This window comes from Cervus elaphus, chromosome 8 (genome assembly GCF_910594005.1).
Source record: "Cervus elaphus chromosome 8, mCerEla1.1, whole genome shotgun sequence".
Lineage (NCBI taxonomy): Eukaryota > Metazoa > Chordata > Mammalia > Artiodactyla > Cervidae > Cervus > Cervus elaphus.
In genome coordinates, this window is record NC_057822.1 from 10,794,159 (window position 1) to 10,818,622 (window position 24,464).

At 42.8% G+C, this 24,464-nt stretch overlaps 1 protein-coding gene across 1 annotated transcript; it reads right to left on the minus strand.

Moving 5' to 3' along the window:
- Positions 1 to 1,497: 1,497 nt before the first annotated feature.
- DNAJC8 (DnaJ heat shock protein family (Hsp40) member C8) lies at positions 1,498 to 23,927 on the minus strand. The gene is made up of 9 exons (XM_043909443.1): positions 23,821 to 23,927; positions 20,581 to 20,682; positions 13,207 to 13,263; positions 10,036 to 10,102; positions 9,425 to 9,519; positions 7,832 to 7,903; positions 4,895 to 4,986; positions 3,821 to 3,896; positions 1,498 to 2,307 (listed from the first exon to the last, which is right to left on the minus strand). Exons 1-9 carry the CDS (start codon positions 23,896 to 23,898, stop codon positions 2,185 to 2,187), a joined length of 762 nt encoding a protein of 253 aa, XP_043765378.1. The 5' UTR covers positions 23,899 to 23,927; the 3' UTR covers positions 1,498 to 2,184.
- Positions 23,928 to 24,464: the final 537 nt, after the last annotated feature.

Genomic DNA, 24,464 nt, shown 5'->3' on the forward strand with positions numbered 1-24,464 from the left:
GGGGAGGCCAAGGAAGGGCCAGGTTCCTCGGTGGCACTGCTGAGATCATGCACAACACCTGAAACAGCCTGCCACCAGACTTCTGTGAGAAGATAGGCCCCATTTGTGTCCAAGTTCAAAAAGGTCACTTCCTCCAGGAAGCACGCCCAACTACTTAGAACAGGATCAAAGGTCCCCTCCTCGGAGCGGTGGATGCACTGAACCTTTCATGCTGGTTCACCGTCCACACGCTCCAGGAAGATGAGGTCAGTGGCAAGGGCCCATGGCGTCACGTTTTATTCCTAATCCAGCATATTTGTTGGGTTCACAAGCACACCTGGAGCTGAACGCTGGCACAACCTCCTTGGGAGCAAAGACAGGGCCTGGCCCTCATGAGGTTATGAAAGCCAGCTGAACTGAGACCAGCACATAACCTCCAGGGAAGGGGTGGGCAAGTACACACCCACCCTGGAGTGCGGTGGGGGCGCTCTTCAAGCTAGGAGACAACACGGATGTTCCCAGCGCAGGTAGGTCAGCATCACCTCGGACGTGTCACTCTGCAGGGCGACTAAACAGTTTCCTCTCTCTACCTCGGTCGGCTTTTAGTTAAAACCCCACCCAGCCACCCTGGTGGCCTCATCACCTGCAGTTTGGACTCAGCTGCACTTAGAAGGACAGTAAGACACCCAAGCTTGTCCCTTCCCATAGAAACGCAAGTCAGAAGTTATAGGATCTCTTGACACTACAAGACATTCATTGTACCTCGGTGATTACTGAAACTCTTTACTGCAAAACATTGTTAAAGTCTAGCTTCAAGTCACCCAGTTTCAATCTTCACGTTTTAAGTGTCATGTTTCTTTCTCCTATGTCCCTCCTGAGGGCTAGTCCTGTCTCTCACAGCCAGCAGGACACCAGAGTATATATAGCATAGACAGGATGCATTCATACACTATTTCATTTAATCCTCAAAAGAATCAGCATTTTCATTTCACACAGAAATAACATGGGCAACACCCGCTGAGCACTATGGTAGCTACTTTATATAAGCTGCAGCTGCTACTGCTGCTAAGTCGCTTCAGTCGTGTTCGACTCTGTGCGACCCCATAGACGGAGCCCACCAGGCTCCCCCAACCCTGGGATTCTCCAGGCAAGAATATTGGAGTGGGTTGCCATTTCCTTCTCCAGCGCATGAAAGTGAAAAGTGAAAGTGAAGTCACTCAGTCGTGTCCAACTCTTAGCGACCTCATGGACTGCAGCCTACCAGGCTTCTCTGTCCATGGGATTTTCCAGGCAAGAGTACTGGAGTGGGGTGCCATTGCCTTCTCCGATAAGCTGTAGCTAATCCTCCCTAAAAGGTGCCAATGATCTATATTCCCATTTACAGGTGAAGAAAACTAAGGTTCAGCACCTAAGTGGTCAGAAGCCAGGTCTGTCCAAATCCAAAGCACTCTGCAGCTGGGCCGAGCCCAACAAGAGACCCACCCGTGGAACAATACCTGAGCACCAGTACATGAGCGGTTAGGGTATAAAAATTTATTACACATACAGAATATTACCACTAACAAATGCAGATAGGCGAGGACACCACAGTACGGGATGGAGCACGGCTAGCTCTTTGGAAGGTGAACGGGTTGGGTAGCTTGGAGCCTCATGCCACGCAGGTTGGCCAGTCAGATGGGAAAGCACATGCCTAACTCCAAGGACGTCGGGGCGTCCAGTGACCGCTCTGGGTGTTGGCGGCCTTCCCATCTGATCTGGGGCTTCGAAGGACGCCACACCCAGAAGCAAGCAACCGAAGCGAAGGGGCTTCCTAAGGTGGCCCAGGCTTGTCTCTGAAGTCACGGCAACACCAGAGTCAGCAGTGTGTTTAACTGGATGATTTCCACAAACTACACACGACGTTTCTAACCATCACACTTCAGTGAAGTACAAAACATGAAGTTACAGGCTGTGGGAAGAGAAGGCAGCACCTTCCAGTCCCAGTTGGTCTGGGGGGTGGGGAGGGGGGGGTGTTTCTTTTTAAACCGAGCCCCTCATTTCAATGTACAAAAGAATTACTCTGATCGGTATTAAATTGTATTGAAAACAAAATGGACTAAAAAGCAAATACTACTCTATGTTGGGGTGAAAATGGGAGGAAAGAATGAGTCCTTCAAAGCAGGAGGGAGATAGTCGGGGAAGGTTCTGGGCCGTGACCCTTGGCGGTCACTCACGCTGCTCCATTTTTACTTTTGGTGGTCTCAGGAAGGTCCGGTTTTTCTTCTCTTTCTTTCCTTTCGTATTGGCTTGGAAGTTTCGCCAGCTGTCCACGCGACCATCTCGACTTTCCTAAACACAAAAGGGGTCTGAGGTGAGGAAACCAACTGGGGAAAGGAAGGGCTACACCTGCTCTGCCATCCCCCTTGTATGCCAACCTGGCCTGGCCCTCTGGAATTATTACAGTATAACAAAGCAGAGGCTTCCCCCTACTTCCATGGGCCCAAGAAAGAGTCATACCACCCCCGAGAAGGCAGGATGAGCCACAAGCTGAGAAGGAGGATGAGATAAGTAAAACTCATGACAATGAGGCTATCCTTTGTTGGGGACCTCTGGACTAAATATTTAGTGCTGTTTCTAATAATAGTGCATGCTATTTCTAATCCTCACGTATGGATGTGAGAGTTGGACCATAAAAAAAATGCTGAGCACTGAAGAACTGACGCTTCTGAATTGTGCTGAAGAGAAGCACTCTTGTGGAGAAGACTCTTGAGAATCCCTTGGACTGCAAGGAGATCAAACCAGTCAATGTTAAAGGAAATCAACCTTGAACATTCACTGAAAGGACTGATGCTGAAGCCGAAGCTCCAATACTTTGGCTACCTGATGCGAAGAGCTGACTCACTGGAAAACATCAATGTAGGAGAGGTTGAGGGCAGGAAAAGATGGGGATGACAGAGGATGAGATGATTAGATAGCATCACCAACTCAATGGACATGAACTTGAGCAAACTCTGGGAGACAGTGAAGGACAGGAAAGCCTGGTGTGCTGCAGTCCATGGAGTTGCAGAGTCAGACACGACTTAGTGACTGAACAACATTTCTGACCCTCATAAAAAGCTGCGGTGTGTCATGCCACCACCACTTCACAAACAAGGACACCAGGGCTCAGAGGCTGCATCCTTTTCTCAAAGCCATCTGTCTGGCCAGCAGTACAGTCACTCTTTCCCCGACACCTTCCTTCTGCCCCTTAAAATTTGGATGGAGGTGTGAAACCAGCATAATGCCCGGCCAGCTGTGCTGGGAGGACCACAGGAATCCTTCCCCCTTACAGAGGGGCCTTCTCATTTTCTCTCTCTGCACACATGTGGTGGGACAGAAACAAAGCCATCATCTCTGGTTAGCCTATCCCTATCCTGAATCCTACATGTTAACAGAAGATAAGACCAAATGTGGCTCAATTCAGGAAACTGGGCTGAGCCTCTGAAGGATGAACCAGGATGTCAAAGAGGAATAAAGCCCGAAGTCTCTCTGCAGGCAGGACACTGGGGGTTACAAGAACCTCGGGTTCTACTCACAGACCTCTAAGTGGGGCACTGCTCCATGTTTATCCCTAAATTAAATGTGTGAACCACTGTCTTGAGCCCATTTGGCAGCTCTGCCTGTCACATCCCTGCCAACAAGCTCCGCAGTAGAGAGGCGGCTGAGCCAGAACTCGGTCCCCAAAGCCCCTACTCTTCCCCACACGTGCCATCTCCCCCACAGTCTGCCCCAGGCAGTCCTGCGACTGCCCAGCAATCAAGTTTCTCAGCTGGGAAGCTTTCTCCCTCTGGAATAAGAGTTCCCCATCACCTTGGAAACTCACCTCAAAATTTTTCTGCCACTCCCTTTCTCGTTTGGCTTTTTCTTGAGCTTCAATCTCTTCCTCCCGTTGTCGCTTCCTAGGAGGAAAACCAAACCACAGGATTTAGATGGTATTTGGAGACTGTGTTAACCATACAAGTTAGGAATCTTCCCCACAGAAGCCAGTGTACAAAGTAAGTCAATTCCCTAGGGTTCTCCTGGAAAGGGCTCAGAGCACTTCATGAATGTCTCATTCTAAAACATGCAGATGAGACCGTGGGCAGGGCTGTGGGGCAAAATACAGACACTGCCAATACAGAGATAGACAGATCAGGTCATCAAAGCCAACACTAATCGGGTGTTCTGGGCTCAGACCCTGACAAAGCCATGTTGAGAACCCAGGCCACCTTACTTCTGTGACAGTGACCATCACAACAGCAAAAGTTCTCGTTCAGGAGGATTTCTGCGCAAAACCCTATCCCCAAACAAGCCATTTCACACAATCCCAACTAACAAAACCTAGTTATTGCTGAACACCAATCAACAATACAAAATATGTAAACTAAATTAACCTCAAGATTTTTATTTTTATTTTTTTTGGTCACACTGCTTGGCTTCTGAGATCTTAGTTCCCTGACCAGGGATTGAACCAGACCCTCAGCAGTGAAAAGCATGGAGTTCTAACCACTGAACATCAGGGAAGCCCCAGCCTCAAGATTTCCGATGAGGAAGACAAATCACACTTTAGGACAATAAGTACATTCTAAGAGATCACATTGTACAACACTGAATACTCACCAAAATTGCAGCCACTATTCACACAAATGGCTCTGGCCTCAGTAACTGCCTACTTCACTCCAAGAAATCAGGAAGGAAACACACAGCACTCTTGATTATAAACGCCCCAAGGACAAGCCTATTCAGTATTTCCCAGAAGTCAGACAGAATGCCTTACCCTAGTGATTCAAAACTTTTGCTATTTCAAGTATTTAAATGATGCACTGCAGAGTAACTGCTTCATCAGAAAAATCCTCAAAGACCATCTTGGTTAATCTAGCTATTTAGACATGGCTTAAACGAATATACCAATATATACCTTTCATGCATCTCTTTGGCTTCTCTCTCTTTCCTTTTAATTTCCAACTCAGCAAAGAGTTTCATTGTCTGTTTGTATACTGCTTGTTTGAACTATAAAAAAAAAAGAACAAAGAAAAGTAAATATTTTATCAGCAATTTGAATAAATATTTTTTGATGGCACCCAGGACAAAAGCAAATTAAACCAACAAGGAAAAACTGAAGCTGGCTCTCTCCTGGGAGATAAATAACACATCCGTCTATGAACTCTTCCACATGGGGATGATACAGAGGAGCCTTGCGCGGGTAAAAAAGCACCAATGAGGAAAACAAAAGCAACTCGATGCTTATCACAACCGTTGAAATTTCGGAGGGCCCTTTCCAACTGGCAAAAATAACATCCAATTTTTCTTTGTTCACATATTTTATAATTAGTCTGAGTGAGGCACCACTTGAGGTACAACTAGAGATACGCAGATGCCATCAAGCAGACCGGTCCCGGAAGTCTCTCAGCTGAGGCAGAGCTACTAGTTGTCCCCATCCTCACCCCATTATCTCTTCCCCCTTCTTGTGACAATCCCTTATCTCAAGGCACATGGCCACCCAGCATAAATGCCTGCATTTCCCAAGCGTCTCTGTAGCTAGGTGTGGCCATGTAACTTAAGTTTCAGCGAATGAGTTGTAAGGAAAAGTGATGCAGCTACTTTCCGGAATGTGCTTGGAGGGAGCACACTTGGTAAGGTGTAAGAAGACACACTTGGTGGCAGAGCTACTGGAGGCCCCCGAGCCCTCGAATCCACACAGTGCAGCGGCCATGCTCCCAAAGACGGCTGCACGGGGGAGAAAGGGCACTCACTCGTTCAAACCACCATCGTCTGGGGGCTCAGCTGGACCCATTGAAACTGGGTATCCTGACTCACACATTGACAGAAACAGATAACACAATGTTATATTTATAACACAATATAAACACTTTGTATATTTTCAATATACAAAGAAATATAAAAAAATAACCCATCATGCAGATTTCATAGGGTTTATATTCTAAAATCAGAGACACTAGAGCAAAGGATGATATATGGAAAAAAAGGGAAATAAAGGAATCCTCAAATTACTATCACTTCTGAACACTGTTACCTGCCAGGCACTGCTCAAGGAAAGCAATGCTGACAAACTCCAGTCCCTAATAAGGACAATTAAAGAGGCAATGGAATCCATATGAATATTTCAATATTTTTAAATGAACCGTTTCTGGTGATTTTAATTTTTTTATATTTCTCTGCTTTTTCTGAATTTTCTATCAGTAGCATGTATTCCTTTATAATCGGGGCCGGGCGGGGGGGAGGGGAATAACTAAAAAACAGGTAAGGTTCTTAACAACAGAGAAGGACCAAGGAATATTTATAAGAGTATTCAGAAAAGACTAAAAAGGATAAAGAGAAGGGAAAGTAGGGCTGAGGAGAAAAAACTACAATACTGAAATGGAGTAAACCCAAAATCCAGCAGAAAAGATGGCCTAACAGATGGCACCCCACTCCAGTACTCTTGCCTGGAAAATCCCATGGACCGAGGAGCCTGGTGGGCTGCAGTCCATGGGGTCGCTACGAGTCGGACACGACTGAGGGACTTCACTTTCACTTTTCACTTTCACACATTGGAGAAGGAAACGGCAACCCACTCCAGTGTTCTTGCCTGGAGAACCCCAGGGACGGGGGAGCCTGGTGGGCTGCCATCTATGGGGTCGCACAGAGTCGGACACGACTGAAGCGACTTAGCAGCAGCAGTAGCAGCAACAGCTCTCAAGAAGCAGTGTTACCACACAGAAGAGGGGACCAACTGCTGATTGAAGAAGCTGATAGGAGGCAGCCCTAGCAAGACAGTTGCCCCTCTGTGAATCTTTTAAGATAAGCATGTGGATCAAGTTACTTGACCTAACTGAAATTTTTCAGGCTAGTAACGCAATGAGACACAAATATATAAGTAGAATCTCTTTCTTAACCAATCCCCACTGAAGAACCCACAGGATTGACTGATGCTTGCCATCTCCCTGGAAGCATATGATTCCCTGAAGCACACTGGGGACCCGCAGCTGGTAGACAGCTGTGTACCCAGAGTCACTCTGGTTGCTCCCAAGCTGACTATCCCAGCTGCAGCCGCACTGTACTTGGGTGATTTAAAACATCACAGAAATTGATGTGTGGTTACAAAAACAAATATTTGCTGGTGTGTTTATTTGCTGGGTCCTCCTTGCTGCACGGGCTTTTCCCTAGCTGTGGTGAGCAGGGACTACTCTCAAGCAGCAGTGCATGGGCTTCTCATCGCGGTGGCTTCTCTTGTTGCAGAGCACAGGCTCCAGGGCATGCAGGCTTCAGCAGTCCCCGTGCGTGGGCTCCGTAACTGTGGCTTCGTGCTCAGTTACTCTGAGGCCTGTGGGATTTTCCCAGATCAGGGGTTGAACCCATGTCTCCTGCACTGGCAGGCGGATTCCTTACCACTGAGCCACCAGGGAAGCCCTAGTTGGTTCTTTTAAAACCAAGTGGAATGCTTTAAAAAGAGTTAAACCTAAGACTCTAAAAATAACTGCTGTTGAAATCAAGATACAGGTGAGGTACCTGAAAAAAACAATCTAGGATTCTGCTCTTGATCTGCTTCATGGGTACCTCAATTTGCAATGTTCTTCAGGAGAAATTAAAAGCAGGAACTATGGACGATGCTTTGAGTGTTTTATAAAGTCAAGTGTGAGCTCCAACAAGCAGACATATCCTTAAAGGAAAAGCCGTAGTCCTCTGTCCCCCAAAGAGTTGGATTTTTCAAAAAGCAGAATGAATGTACCTGTTAATATTTTAAGGTAACCTGCTTCCAGCATGTGCACATCAATCTTCAAACCTCCCTCTCTTTAACCCAACGGCTGTGAACCATTCACATGAAATGAAGTGGCTTTTCCCATTTCAAACCTACCAGCTCAGGGTCATCCTCCTCCACATTTGTAGGCTTTCCTTCCTTCTTTAATTGCTTTTTTCGCTCTTTCACCTAAAAAGAATTTTTTTTCCATCAAAAAATGAGCACTTATACTTTGAGAATATCCATTAAGCTGCACACATATGATGTGTGCACTTTTCTACAGTTGTAACAAAAAGTCTGCATTGAAAAAAGATAAGCCCCTGCCTCCCCTCCAAACCAGCAATGCAATAGAAGAAAATGAGGAACCGGGGTCCTTTCTCCTCCTCATCTAAAATCCAACACCGTGGGACAGACAGGGGAGCTGTCCCCAACTCACATACCAGGTCAGATCCAAAGAGTCTTTGCTACATTGAACAGATTATGCATTTATCTTTCAGGGCTTGTGGTTATATGTTTATAGCAAAGAAAGTAGATCTGTCAAGTTTTAAAGAAGCTACAGAATTTGTAGCATCAAATATGGCTGTTTTCTGGCATTTCTACACCTGCATTCTGGGAAACCTCTTTAAACCAACAATTTTCACATCATTTTGGCCACCACTGAGATCCCCCCCAGAAAATAAATATACCCATTCACCTAAGAATGGCTTTTACTCCAATAAAGAACCACTCAGCCCAGCAAAACGTCAAGTGCCTTCCAAGCTCAGAAAGGCCCTGCTGCCACCCTGTGGTCAGACAGCCTGACAGTGGTGGCGCCTTTACAGGCAAAATATAGAGGAAGGGTAACTATCACAATAATTCGTGGACAAATCGTCAGGTCCTTTCCTGGGTGTCTACCAGAATCTGGCCCTTGAATTCCAGCGTCTGACCAACAAGACACAGTTATGGCAGTCTGTCTATTCTTTTTACTCATTTCCTTCATCTAAACTGGCCTCATTACTATGATTGGTTATAGAGTTGTTACAGATACCAAAGCTCTTCAAATCAAAGGTCACATCTATATTCCTTCCCAATAGAAATTGCCCTTATAAAACAGCCTCAAGAGTTTTGCCCTAGCAGGTGAAAAATTAAAACAGAGACCTTTCTTAAGATAGCTATTAGAAAATAGTTAAGATAGTTTCTTAACACTTCCCACCACTCAGGAGATTTAGGTTATTGCAAAAAAATAAAGCCAGCTATAACTGAATTCATTTCAGTTGAGTCCTTCCCAACCCTGCTATTAACAGACATGTACCTCCTCCTTTTTTTTTTAAATGTACTCATATGGCCTTGCCAGACTTTCTCAAGCCCCTGTTTCAGCCCTTTCACAGAGACAAGGATAACAGTCCAGGGCCAAGCAGCAGCATGGCGGCTCTACTGTTCCACTCTCAGAACAGGGCACAGCGCCGAGAGGACAGGAAGAGCTTTCCGCGCACGGGGCTGCTGGGGAAAGAGGTAGGTGCAGCGTCCTGGCCACGCACCCTCAGCGCTAGGAGTGAATGCCAGCTTCAGGCACGCACTGCGCATGGCCACCGCCACCGCAAAGGAGCGGAGACCACAGGAGCAGTCAGGCCAGGCCGGCGTTGCTATGTCAACGTGAACATTTACCCTCCGACAGGGTGCCCAAGGCGTGCTAATACTTCCTGTAAACACAGCAGCACTATAAATACTTACGGTGTGCTCCACGTATTCTTTTCCTGCCTGAATTACATCCAGGGCCCTCTTCTTTTGTTCCTGATCCAGTAGCAACTTGTAAGCTTTGTCCACAGCTAATGCAAAACATTGAAATTAACTGTTTCTGCAAACACCCTCTCAAAGTCTGAACTCTACTCAGGCAGTGCAAATGGACTTGTGCCATCTAAAAGCATTCCCTACTTTGTTAAATTATTTACTGTTGTTACACTAATTTAAAAACATACAACTATGGCAATGACTTTCTTTGAGAGCCTTGGAAGAAAATTAAATATATGCTCAAGGCTAATTATACCATATCTAGATTTAATTCAGTGATCAAATTCTTCCAATTATTTTTTATGTTCAAAGGAAAAAAAAATGAGCCTACGCAGTAATAGTCTTCGTTGGCACACACAAGTTTTAACTAAGCAAAGTTAAGGTCTATTTCTAAACAGCAACATTCTGCTTTGAATGACAACTATTCTGAAAACCACAGCTTCTTCCTGACCAGAAGACAAAACTACAACATTCTTTTCTTGATCCAGGACTAGGAACAGTTAGTCCTTAGCATTGACACAATGTTACTCACAAGCAGGTAAATTTACAAATACCTTCAAAAGCCTTTTGTGCTCTGTCAGCATCATCTTGATTTTTGTCAGGATGCACCAGTATGGATAACTATAATCAGAGAAAAGTTAGTCTTTCAGTAAGAGGAACATTTACTAACTCTTAACCTTCACTGCACCTCTCTACAACCAAAAGCTCTAAGATACTAGGGCAAAAACTGTTAGCCAGAAGCAATTTTTAAAAAATTGATAAATGTCATAAAATGCCCAGAGGTATTGTATTAGTCCTTAATAAAATTCAAATATCAACAGGTAAATGCACACAGGTGGAAAACAGCTAGTTGAGAACAAATATCAGCCTGGCATCATGAAGATGCTCTGATAATTTGGGTGAGGGAAGGGAAAAATGAAAAGCACCAAGTTCCTTTTATGTTTATTGTATGGAGCACTAAAGAGGATTAAACAGGTCTGAGATATCATCTCTTTCCTGAAAGAATTTCTAATATGAAGAAGTAGCTCTCAGTTCCGGCTGTGCTTGAACCTTGTGAAGATTTTTAGGAATACAGAGGTCTACTTTCCAACCTGAGACCTTCTGAATGAGTTGCTGGCATCTGTACTTTTTAAATCTCTTCTAAATCTCTACTAGACTGTGTATCACACAGACTTCCCAGGTGGCTCAATGATAAAGAATCTGCCTGCCAATGCAGCAGACGCAAAAGATGTGGGTTCCTTCCCTGGGTCGGGAAGATCCCCTGGAGTAGGAAATGGCAACCCACTCCAGTATTCTTGCCTGGAAAATTAAATGGACAGGGCAGCCTGGCAGGCTACAGTGTATGGGGTGGCAAAGAGTCAGGCATGACTGAGCATAGCAGAGCAACAGACTGGGTATCAGATGATATTATAGAAAGGAATTGGTGTTGATTTGTTAGGTGTGACAGGCAGTTATGCAAGAAAATGTCCTTTTGGGGAGGGGATATATGTATACTTATGGCTGATTCACATTGTTGTATAGCAGAAACACAACACTGTAAAGCAATTATACTCCAATTAAAAAAGAAAAAAGAAAATGTCCTCTTTTACTTTGGTGGGATAACTGCTTCAGTATTTAGGTGTTAAGTATCATGGTGTCTGTAATTTACAATTCAACCAAAAATACACAGCTACTGAAGGAACCCACTGCATACAGATGGTGAATATATGGGCTCTCATTGCTTTATTCTTTTTAAAATATAATTAAAACTTCTTATGACTAAAAAATTAAAAACAAAACCCTCCATAGGTGACCCTTTCAGACAGCCAGGGTGAAGAACCACTGACCTGTCACTGAAAGACAGAAACAGCGTGAACACAGGGACTGTGTTGCTAACGCTAAGCCCAGGACTACTGGAGCCAGAGTCCTGGCTTCCAATTCCAACTGCAGTCACCAACTGGCTGTGAGACCTTCAGCAGTCCACTTAATCTCCGCCTCAGTTTCCTCCTCTAAGTGGGACAACACTGTCTACCTTTAGATCACTGGGTTGTCGTAAAGATGAAATGAGATAATGCAAGTAAAGGACTTAGCATATACCAATACACATAAACAATAGCACACAAAGAAGACCTATGCTAACTGCTTTATGTGTGTAACCTCATTCAAATCCTTATAACAATCCCAGGGTGGTCACCACTGTTACAAGAATTTTACAAATGAGGTAACAGGGCACAGAAAAGTTGAAAGTAACTTGCCAGAGCTCACAGTGCTTGTAAGAGGTACAGCCAAGACTGAAACTCAGTCATACAACTTCAGCACAGACTCTTAACTACTAGGGCCTATTAACGACTAAATAAAAAATCTTACTGAGTTCTTTGTATTGTTATACAAATAGTCTAAAAGTTCTTACTATGAATAATAAATGCTTATTTAACTGGGAAAAACTGCTAATGTACTACATTAGAAAACTAGAAATTGAAAAAGAGGCAAACGCTGAACATAACTGCAGAGTAGAACTCAGGAACCAAAAAAAACTATCAAGTTATATCATGGGAAATGACTGGGTAGGCAAAGATTAAAAATACCTTGGCTTAATAATAGATCTGAAGACGATTACAAGTCAGCAATGGCAAGGCAATAACTGTATTGAAAAAGCAATCATAGGGAACTCCCTGGTGGTCCAGTGGTTAAGACTGTGCTTCCACTGCAGGGGGTGCAAGTGTGATCCTTGGTGGGGGAACTAAGATCCTGCATCCTTCACAGTGTGGCCAAAAAAAAAAACTTTTTTAATAAGTACATAAAAAATATAAGCTGAAGAAAAAAGAAATTTTAAAGGCATGAAATATACAGAAAATTTAATTTACAAAGACATTAGAGGGAGTATGATTATTCAGCTCATGAAGGAAAAGGCTGGGGGTTACTCAGCTGTCAAAACCGGACTGAAAGTCAAAGTGTTGGTAGCTCAGTTGTGTTTGACTCTTTGTGACCCCATGGACTGTAGCCCGCCCAGCTCTTCTGTCCATTGGATTCTCCAGACAAGAATACTGGAGTGGGTAGCCATTCCCTTCTCCAGGGGATCTTTCCAACCCAGGGACTGAACTCAGGTCTCCAGCAGGGATCGAACCCAGGTCTCCTGCATTGCAGGCAGATTCTTTTCCGTCTGATCCACCAGAGAAACCCCAGACTGGAAGGGTGTTTTAAAAGGCTACTATAAACTCTATAGCCTGAGTTATTAAATATTAGAATAAGCAATAATCAGAGGTCTTGGATCTCCTTTCTGAGGGAACTTTCTGAAAGCACTCTTCATATTAAACCGGATATCTTTTGAGTATTCATATAGGTTCACAAAAGATATAATTATTGAGAAATGGGATCTTAAAAGTAAATCACTGCTATGAATCATTTAACATGTACTCTCCTAGGAGCCAGGGGATTTGGTAAGTACTGTACAACATGACTCCGTGAAAGCTTTCTACTCTACCTTGTACTTCCCCCTCTTAATTAAGGGGCTGGAGAGATTCTATTTGGATGTAAAATTCATCCTATTCATAGGTAAGCTATGGTCATTCAATTATTTAATATTAAGTCACTGTAATTTTTTTTAAGAATTACAAAATTTAAGGGAAAAAAAAAAAAGGTTATATTTTTGCCCCAAAGTTGTAACAGTTAAGTCCTAAGAAAATCACGTGCTCAACACACTTTCAAAAGGCTCAAACTCCACCTATTACAGGAATACAGTACCATACCTGACGAAACCTCTTTTTTATTTCTTCATCTGTCACTTCAGGATCTATCTGAAGAACCTGGAAGAATCAAAATCAAAACTGTAAAAGAGATTAAAAGAATTTATAGATTTAAGAGATGCCCAATAATTATAATTGGCATCTAACAGTTGTCAGCATTCTAGAACAGTTCTAAAAAATGTTCAAGAAATAGAAATGAGTAAACCAGTAACAGAGTAACAGCTACAGTGTTTCAGGGTTCTCAATTAATTCAGTGGTTACTTTCACTCCATCAGAAAAATAATAAATTACCCTATAACCAGTACATGCTTCCAGACCATGAGAAAAATGTTGCCTTCCTCCTTCATTCACTCCTTTTCATTAAGAAAAGCACCCACCCTCTACTTATCTTTGCAAATGTGGAGAAAGTATAGCAACTCAACAAGGAAATAACTAGGCTGGCCACCTGTTTGTTTTTTTAAATGAGCGAAAACTGTTGATCTTAAAATAAAGTACCCCCCCACAAGACTATCTGAATTTTTTTTTTAACAACAGTAAAAGATGTTTATCAGTTTTCACAATCAACTAAATAAAAGATAATTACAACTGCAAGTCATAATGGAAACATTTATAAAATTATTACATACAATTTGGAGGTTTAAATAGAGTGATGTGGTAAATGGAGATACATGTACATGCACATGTTTTCATCTATCCAGGCAGTCTGTCTTGTGGTTGGTGCATTTAATCCATTTACATTTAAGGCAATTATCAATATGTATGATCATATTACCATTTTCTGAATCATTTGGGGTTTATTTTGTGTAGGTCTTTTCCTTCTCTTGTGTTTCCTGCCTAGAGAAGTTCCTTTAGCATTTGTTGTAAAGCTGGTTTGGTGGTGCTGAATTCTCTTAGCTTTTGAGTGTTTGGAAAGCTTTTGATTTCTCTGTCAAATCTAAACAAGAGTCTTGCCAGGTAGCATATTCTTGGTTGGAAGTTCTTGCCTTTCATAACTTTAAATATATCCTGATTTTCACCTCAATTCAGAAATTCGACTTGGCTCCATGTTAAAATTTACACAAATTTACTCAATGGTTCTCAACCCAGAGTGGAAACCTGAGAGCAATGCCTGGAGCTTGCTCTAGGAAACTCTGATTCCAGCTCAGCAGAACTAGGGTACAGTGAAATGGCAGGAAAATCTGTTATTTTTTTGTACAATATGGTTTAAAAACAAATTTTATCATTCTTCTCCAATCCTGGGTATCCTGGTGTTGACATTCCTCATCAAGGATTCTGATCCCACCACCACAACATAGATTCATTCAAACATTTACACAGTGGCTACTACCTGCTGAACATGTTACTATACACTTAGAAATGCAAAGATAAATAAAGGAAAACATTTTTTAAACTACCATAAATAGTTTTTTAAAGAAGGGTTCATTTTAAGAAATACAATTAAACCAGATGATTTCACAGTTTACTCCATAGATTCAACATAGCATCTATTTATTTACTTAGTATTCAAGGCATAAGGAAGAGCTAAAGGGCAGAGGGTGAGAAGGTCTGTTGGAAATTCAGAAAAGCAGGCCCCACATCAGTGTGACTGAATCAGAATCGAGATTTCAACAAGACCCCCAGGTGATCTGAATCATAATACAGCTTGAGATGCCTGGTTAGAAAAGATGACAGGGGTCAGAAATAAGTGTGTTTGAGGTTAATAGAACTGATGATCAGTCATTAAAGGGGATAAAGAGAAAAAAAAAATCTTGAAATGAAAAATACATACCAAAGAAGTTAAAACTGAAAAATAATCTGCCAAACTTAGTCAGATGCTTACAGGGTCTCAGAAAAACTTGACAACGAGTAATGTCAAGATTTATAGCAAGCTGTCCAAACATTCAAACAGCCCACCTTCAGCAGCAGAGTTATTGGTAGGCAAGGAAGCTGAATCACCCCTACATTCAAGAGACTTCTGAAGGTTACTACAAGAGCATGCCCATTCTCAAATGTCAGGCATACAACTGGGGATGAGGGAAAAGGAAAATCTTTAAAACAAAGACTTTTCAAGAATGAGTGTGCCCCCACCATACATACCACCCCAAGGGATAAAGGAATTGGGGGGGGGGGGAGTCACTCAAAAGGAAAAATGCAGCTAAATAAGATTTATAGACAAAGGGAGATAACTGCACACACACAAATATTTAGAGAACGCTACCTTTCCTGGTTCTGAATAAAAGGAATGCATTGGAGCAAACAAACGGAAGTCCAGCACACCCAAAAAGGTGTTCAGATGAATGTGAAAGGATAGAAATCATCCCGCCTTCACACACACACACACACACACACAAAGAAGCCTCAATAAAGCTACAGTCTAGAACCAGTCATGCCAAATGTATTTCATAAACCTTGACTGGTTCCCAGGTTAGAAACTAAAATAGTTATAACTGAGGTTTTTTTTTGTTTTTTTTTTTTTAGGACAATTAGAGTTATTTGAGTGTGGACTCTATGCCCGATGATGTTTATTGAATTGCAGTAATGTGGTCTTTCCTAGGTGTGGTAATAGTGTTGTGATTATGTGGAAACGTGTTCTTGTTTGGAGAAGAGGCAGGCTAAGATACTTAGGCATGAAGCATCAAAGTCAGATGATTTGGCAAAAATGAAGAGGGTATGGATAAATATAGGGCTTCCCAGTCACTCAGAGGTAAAGAATCCACCTGCCAATACAGGAGACACAGGTTCGATCCCTGGGTCGAGAAGATTCCTGGAGAAGGAAATGGCAACCTGCTCCAGTATTCCTGCCTGGGAAATCCCATGGACAGAGGAGCCTGGTGGGCTACAATCCATGGGGTCACAAAAGAGGTGGACATATACAACAAAAATGTATAAATATACACATACCAACACACACACGCCAAAAGTTATTTTTCCAAGACTCAGATCATATATACACTGATCACTGCAACATATATTCACTGAGTGCCTTCAAAGTTAGCTAATCCAACTCCTTTCCTGTCTTTAAGCATTGGAGGTGCCATATGTAGCCATGAAACACAGTAAAGACAACAGGCCTATACCAGCCCAAACCTCTTTGAAGCCAGTTTACACACTCAATACAAATTTATGAGCAATTGGGATTGCTAGATACTGTGCTCACTACTGTTATCTTGGAATTTAAGGTCCACGAGGGAAGGAACAGACAAGTCACAAGTAATTCTTACCAAAATGATAAATACTATGTCAATCAGTATGACTCTAAGGAAGCACACAGGTCTGTTCAGACTCTTGGAAGATTTTTCTGAGCTCCTACTATGTCTCAGGCTTTGGGGATGCTGCAAAGAAAAATCCACAGTCTTGGACCTCAGAGAGTGAATAAATCATCACACAGAAATGAAAACGCTTGACTGTGGCATTTACATCAATATAAGTTCCTGAACTCAAATAAAGTGCAACTGTCACCTTTAGGATCTTCTGCTTGAAAGAGAAATCCAGTCTTAGATCCTATCTGAACTCTCTGACCTGTGAATAATGTGTAAGTTCCAGAGTCCTGTGAGACAAATATCTTTCTTTCCAAAGTGCCAAACAAAATAAACAGAAAACAAAAGTCTGTGGTGCTGCCTTCTGGGGCTTTAAAGTTAAATAGGAAAAAGGAACATGAAGAAGGCAAGACTGAGCAGGAGAACAGATTCATCTAAGCTTATGAAAGGAAGTGGGGGAGGAAACATTCTTAGAATGCATGAGAGAGAGATGCTCGCATAATAGCTGATGGTTAGAAATATGTCTAAATAGGGAGCTGCACTGATGGTGGGGTGGGGGTAGGGGATGCCCCGTGGATTAGAATTCCTGTAATAAGACCCCTCGGCGTCCCTCTTCTACCTGATGCTCAGTAAAATGGTACATAAGACGACTACTCACATTTCAATTTACAGCCAATAGCCAATAGCTATTATGACATCACTTCTTACTAGGAAAAGACCAGTCTGCTTGCTTCTGGAGAAAAGTCTGATTCATTTAGATGTCTCAAGAGTTGTTGCATGCAGAAACAGAAGTATTTCCCTAAATTGGAGATTTTTTCCTACATGGAAGATTTTGTTTTTTCCTCAACAGAAAGATTTCCTAAATTTCTAGGCATACCTAATCCTGACTTAGGGCCTAAAATCAACTTTACAAGAAGACAATGGGGTGGAGGGTGGATGAATTAGGAATTTGGGATTAACAGATACACACTACTACATATAAAACAGATAACAAGGACCCACTACTATACAGCACAGGGAACTATATTCAATACCTTGTAATAAGCTATAATGGAAAAGAATCTGAAAAAGAATATATATTTACATACACACACACACAAACACACACATATATATGCATGACTGAATCACCTTGCTATACACCTGAAACTAGCACAACACTATATATCAACTATACTTCAGTTTAAAAAGAAGACGACAATGACACCCATACTATAAAGCGGCCAGCGTATTTGTCAAAAAAGAGAAAAGACAAAAGTTCTAATGGACAGTCATGGAGTCCTACAAACTTAAACATCACCTTGCACCTCCTCAAGTGTGTCAACCTTACCGTATTCTTTACACACTCACACACACTTCCTACAGCCAGGACAGGAGATATGGAGCAGTCAGTTCCACTTCCAGAACCACAGTAACTGGCAGGACGGCAAAATCCTAGCATTCACCCTGGTCCCAACAATGTTACTCCTCATCAATCAGATCTCCACAGAAAACACGAATTATCTTAACGAATAAAGGGGTAAGCTATACAATCAAGTGATCCCCGTTCACAGTATACACTACCTCAATTTAAAAGTACAACAGAATGGATATACCGCCAAATTCTTTTATCACCTTTCAAGTATATCATCTTCCCCTCTGTCCTCCCCAAAATCATAACTAAATGATTAATGATCAGTTAAGTTACACTTAATTAATGATTAGTTATGATAAAGTTTCAGCTTTTTCATTTTCTTCTTCTCCTTCAAATATGTTAAGTGGGACCAGGCAAAGTAGACATCTACTTCAGGTAAGGGGGTCAAGATGGCCCAAGCAGAGCGTCAGAGTCTATCTGGGGCAAAGAAGACAGGAACCCCAGGAGAAATGTCAGCCAATCACGTGGTGCTGGAACCCAAAGTGGGTGAGAAGAGCATCCACAGAAGGGGAGCTCGACAGGAAGTGCCAACATGGGTTGAAGAGGGCATCTCTATGGACAGGCAGCCTGCCCCACGGTGGCAGAACCTAAGCAGGGTGAGACTGCCAATATGGATGGGCAGAGAGTGCAGGAGTCCATCAAGGACATCTCCGTGAAGCCCAAGCCTAGCATGGGGTGTGCAAGCCGAGGCCCAGTGAGGGGGGGTGCCCACGGAGGAGGGCATCACTGGCACAGAGAGCTGGAACATGAGCAGAGTGAAGAGGGCCTCCACGCAGGGGGTGACCTGGAGTGTGGAGTCAGAACCCAAGAAAGCTGACGAGGGTGTTCCCAGAGGAAGGTAGCCTAACATGGGGTGTCAAAGCCACAGCAGGGCAGGAAGGATGCCTGCCTGATGGGGAGGATGCCGGACCCAAGAAGGATGAAGACAGCTCCCGGCGGGTGGAGGGCAGGCATGGGAGGCAGAGCCAGGAGACACACACTCACAGTGAAGGTGACCTGGCAGGAGAAGAGTTCAGAGGTGGGGAGAAGGGTTTCTGCACAGGGAGGCAACCTGGGCTGGGTGTGAGAGTGAAGTAGGGAGGGGAGGGCACTCACACGAGGGAAGGGATGGGAGGTCAGACTCTTACCGGGGGATCAATTAAGTACACATGTATATATTAGAGACAGTGGGAGGGCCTTGGTTAAGAATTTGCCTTGCAGTGCAGGGAATAAGGGTTTGATCCCTGATCAGGGAACTAAGTTCCCACAGGCCAAGGAGCGACTAAGCCTGCGTGCCACAACCACTGAGCTTGTGGGGCGCAGCTAGAGAGTCCATGCAATGCAACCAAACATTCCACACAATGCAGTGAAGATCCTGTGTGCCACAACTAAGACCTGAGGTAGCCAAATGCATAAATAAAATACCAGTACTTCAAAAAATAAAGATAACAGGAGCCAGACTACTATCAGAGAAGGGAACTATGAACATTGGAAGAAAAACATCCTAGAATAAACCCTGTGGTGTTGGGTTGAACTTTTATGTAATACATGTATATGTGTGTACACACAGACACACACACGCCTTAGCCCTGTCTACCAACAGGCCCTGGGAGTAATGACAATGGCAATGGGTATGCCCAGCACTCAAATCTTGACTTCTAAATATCATTCTTCATTGAAAGGAATTCAAGAGATCCTCAAAGAAATAGTTAATTCAAGGCTGGGTTCAGAGAAGTACAAGAGTGCCTACAAATCAAAGAATGATTTAAAAAAAAAAAAAGATAAGCACTGGCATGAAAGTAACCTGCTGGTCAAATCTGGGATATGTGAACAACAGAATAAATAATATTGAATCATAACCCACTGAATAAAACAGGAAACCCCAAGTCTACACTGACAAATGAATAAACTGATATCTCAACAAGGACAGTATATTCACACATTCTCAAAGTGTTCCTAGAAAGGGGAAGAAAGTTAATTTCATAAGCAAGCCTAGCAGGCACTTCTTTAAGAGATCAACTTAACATCATTAATAATAGGCTAAATCAAAATCATGTTCCACTTTACAGGTGACAAAGAGAATGCAGCGTCACTTCTGTGCTATTCTTGTCAACATTGCATAAACTGAATCCCACGAGAAGCCACTATGACAAGAAGTCCGCACACCTCAATGAAGAGTAGTCCCCACTCACCACGACTAGAGAAAGCCCCCTCACAGCAATGAAGACCCAGTGCAACCAAATAAATAAATAATACTTTTAAAAAATTCTACACTTCAAATTAAAAAAAATTTTTTTAAATAAACAGGTGTTTTCTTAGATAGAATTATACATGACTATTCCTGCTGTTTGTATATTTCTAATTTTTATAAGAAACATGATTTACTTTTATCAAGAAACGTTTGAAGTTATAAAACTAAGGAAATTCAAAAGTGTACATGCCTGTCTATAATCATATGGTCATTTTTTGCTTGTTGAGTTATTTTATTGTGGTGAAACAGGAAAGTTTTAACAAATAAATTAAATCAAAGATCCTAAATTTACCAAGGCTAGCTATTCCATCACACCTGAAAATAAATCTATATATATCTGGGTTACTAAAAGATGACAGCAAGCTCTGCTCACAGTAAAGCCACCCAAGTTCAATTCCAACTATGCATAGCACCAATTAGGTGTGTGTTTGAAGTAAGTCTGCCCACAGCTAGGTAAAATTCCTTATTCCAGGCCACATGAATATCAGACAGCTCACCTCAAACGGGTTCAAATTGAAGTAGGAGGAACCAGGACGAGTCAATCTTTCAATCTGATTTTTGGACGTTAGAACTGAATCTCTCTTCTCTATTTGTTTCACCTAAAATAAAGGGAATAAAAACCTCATTAGTAAAGCTCAGTAATGAACTGTAAATTGTCATCTCAACAAGTAACTCACTGACATGGTCAGCAAACATTTATTTGCGTGTCTACATGTTCAAGGTATTTTGCTAAACACTTTAGGAATAATTACAACAGCTACCAATTACTGACTTTTAATATAATGTGAAATTACAAAAACTTTACAGGTGTTCATTCCTCTCAACAACCCCTTATGGTAGGTACCACCATTATCCCCATTTTTCAGAAAACAAACCTGAGACTTTGGTCAACTGACTTGCAACCACTCAACTTTTCTGTAACCACTCAGATTTTTGCCCAATCACTCAAGTTGTAAACCAGAATTTTAACCCCAACAGTTTCACTCCAGAGCAGGGAGCAAGAAGATTCAAAAATAAATATGTCACAGCTATTACCTTCAATTTCTACTCTAACGATGGAAGACGTACTTGTGAATGTTCAAACTTAATTCACAACTTTTTAAGAAAGGAAAAATACAATTACACTGAAATAGACACTAAAAAAATACACCTAAAAATATGTGGGAGGGAGCAAATAACTCTACCTTTCTAACTCTAATAGAAAAATCCCTGACCTGAACACAATACTAAGGAGAACAAGCACCAGGCTAGTCCCAGAAAAACATCCTTGGTGCTGTCGTCAGAACTGAAATTTTAGCTGCAATGAACCTCTGGCATATTATATATACTATCTTTATTTCTATGGCCAAAACAGAGTTGGAAAGGATTTCAATAACAGGAAAAACTAATCCTTCTCAGCATCTTGCCTCTTAACTCTGGTAAAATAGCTAATCTTTCTCAGCATCTTCCCTCTTAACTTTTGTAAAAGTAGCACACCACTCCCCACCTTCCACCATACTCTCTTTTTCCCAGTCTCATTTTTCCTCATAGCACTTACCACCACCTAACACTATATCGTACATCTGTTCATTATTTAGCCTTCTCTATAAGATGAAAGCCCTATGAAGACGGGATTCTTCTTTCTGCTGTCAGCTACCATTTCTCCAGGAGCTAAACAATACAGGACCTAGTGCATATCAGGTGCTCAATAAACATAAGTTGAATGATGATTAAACGGCATTTTCTCTCATTAAACAAACCATGCCAGTGAATGTGTAGATCTCAAATTTAAAAAAGGTGTCTGCAGGGCAAGCTCTAGCACTGCTGGAGTTTCATAAGAGATACGGCTCATTTCAATGGGGCCACAAAAGGGAAAATGAGACACCCATGATGTTTGTACAGTACCTAATATGAAATCCATAGCCCATGAGCATATAACTCATTTCATGAAAACCCTTCTGTTCATAATCACTGGGTAGCTAAGAAGAGAGCAAACTACAGCAAAACAGTCATAAGTCATTGCCCCCAGAAGAAAATATTCCATCACACACACACACACAAAATAACAGTCATCTGTGAAATACAGCTCACAAATGAAATTGACATTAAAATTTAAACAAACCAGGATTGCTTAAAAAAAAAAAAAACTAGGAAATTAAAACAAGTTCCCCTATAATTGTTCAGTACTCATTATTGTTAGTTGCTCAGTGTCTGACTCTTTGCGATCCCATGGACTGTAGCCCGCCAGGCTCCTCCGTCCATGGAATTCTTCAGGCAAGAATATTGGAGAGAAGCCATTCTCTTCTCCAGGGGACCTTCCCCACCTAGGGTTCAAACCCCCGTCTTCTGTATAACCAGCAGTTTCTGGGCAGATTCTTTACCATCTGAGCCACCAGAAAACACTGGTACCAGCAAATTAACACTTCAAAGTGAATTAGGCATTTTGAAAGTAGACTATAAATGGACGTACTACGTTGTTTTAAAATGTATTACTTCGAAGAAACTACTATGTAACAAAAGTGAAGTCGCTCAGTCGTGTCCGATTCTTTTTGACTCCATGGACTGTAGCCTGCCAGGCTCCTCCATCCATGGGATTTTCCGGGCAAGACTACTGGAGTGGGTTGCCACTTCCTTCTCCAGGGGATCTTCCCGACTCAGGGATGGAACCCGGGTCTCCCGCACTGCAGTAAGACTCTTTACAGTCTGAGTCACTGGGGAAGCCCAACTATGTAGCAAGCACTGTTACAAATACCAGAGATAAAAGGTGAATGTAACACGGTGCTTATCTCTGAATACATCACAGCCAGGTGGAGAGCAACTCCATTCCTCAAATCCCCGCCAAGCTAAAGAAGTTCACATTCAGCCTTGTTTTTAACTTTTACAAAGTAGCTTCTTCTTTATATTTTATGAAGCTTTCTTTTAACCCTCATTAAAACTCTTGTTTTAATAATAAACTTCGTTCTACAAACGTGAAAATTGATTAGCAAAATCAATAGCTTGAAAGAATTCAGTCACAGTCACGTTAACAGCCATGCAAAAATCCAATCCGAGGTCCTATGACTCCAAGAGTCATCCTTTTCTTTCATTTATTCGTTCATCCACTCATTCATTCATTTACTTAACAAATATTCACTGAGTAACTACTACGCAGTACCCGATGGAGATGCGACAGTAAATGAGGCTCAAACCAAACTTACTCCCGTCCTAACATGATACCAAACTATTATCTGCTCTAAGACCCTGAACAAATTATTTCACCTCCCTAAACCTCAGGTATGTCATCTGTAAAATGGAGATAGTGCCTACATGGCATGATGCACAATGCCTAGCGTTCTCCAATGGTAGAAATAACTACTAAAACTCACTAGAGAGGACTAAGACTGGAGAGTGCTTCCGTTTTGAATACAAACGGGGACTAAGCCGTTTAAGTCGCCCCCAGGTAGACCAAATCTCCCAGCCGCAGACAGCACCGGACTACGCCAACTTGGGGAACTCTGCGCGCGCCCAAGCACTTCGTTGGCCAAGCTCGACACCTCCCCGCAGACGTCAGACCCCCGCCCCTTTTCAGTTTTCCAGGGGATTCCCCCCTGCAGTACCGGGAGGAGACGCACACACACCCCGAGTCCCCCACCGCCCCAAAGGCCAGACAGGAGGGGCCGCCCAACGGTCCAGGCCAGGAGGATCACTGCCTTCTCCCACTGGGAGGATAGCCCCGGGCGGGGTCGCCCCAGTGCCGCCATTCCTCACTCGGTGTTTACCTCACTGTAGAAGGTCATAAATGCTTCCTCCGTGCTGCCTCCACCACCCGAAGCCCCGCTCTCTCCTGGAGCCGCCATTTCCCCGGCCCAGCGACCACGTGACTCTTCTGCGCAGGCGCTACCTCACGTGATTCTTACAGGCCCGCCTCTCTAGCCCCGGCCCCTTCCTTGCGTCTCTTAAAGGGGTCGCAGCCAAGCCAGATACCTTTAAATAAACTTTTAAATTGGGGTTCCCCAGGTGGCGATAGTGGTAAAGAACCCACCAGCAATGCAGGAGACATAATGAGACAGGGGTTCGGTCCCTGGGTTGGGAAGATCCTCTGGAGGACGGCCTGGCAACCCACTCCAGCATTCTTGCCTGGAGAATCCCATGGACAGAGGAGCCTGGCAGGCTACAGTTACAAAGGGTAGAACACGACTGAGGCTACAGCCCACACCGTCGCAAAGAGTCGGAGACTGAAGTGATTTAGTACGCATGCACAGATGCCATACAATTAACCATTTTAAAGTGAACAATTCAAAAAAAATAAAAATAAAAAATAAAGTGAACAGTTCAGTGGTCTTTAGTATATTCCCAATATTGTGTAATCACCATCTCTGTCTAATTTCAAAACAGTTGCATCGCCCCAAAAGGACACTTAGTA

What these genes read in the sequence shown, in the direction of transcription:
- DNAJC8 (XM_043909443.1), bottom strand. Translation starts at nt 23,898, where the DNA reads ATGGCGGCTCCAGGAGAGAGCGGGGCTTCGGGTGGTGGAGGCAGCACG. An exon ending in AAGAATACGTGGAGCACACC is followed by an intron (nt 7,904 to 9,424) that starts GTAAGTATTTAT and finishes AATTCTTTTTAG; the next exon opens with GTGAAAGAGCGAAAAAAGCA. An exon ending in GCCAAAGAGATGCATGAAAG is followed by an intron (nt 3,897 to 4,894) that starts GTATATATTGGT and finishes TTTTCCTCCTAG; the next exon opens with GAAGCGACAACGGGAGGAAG.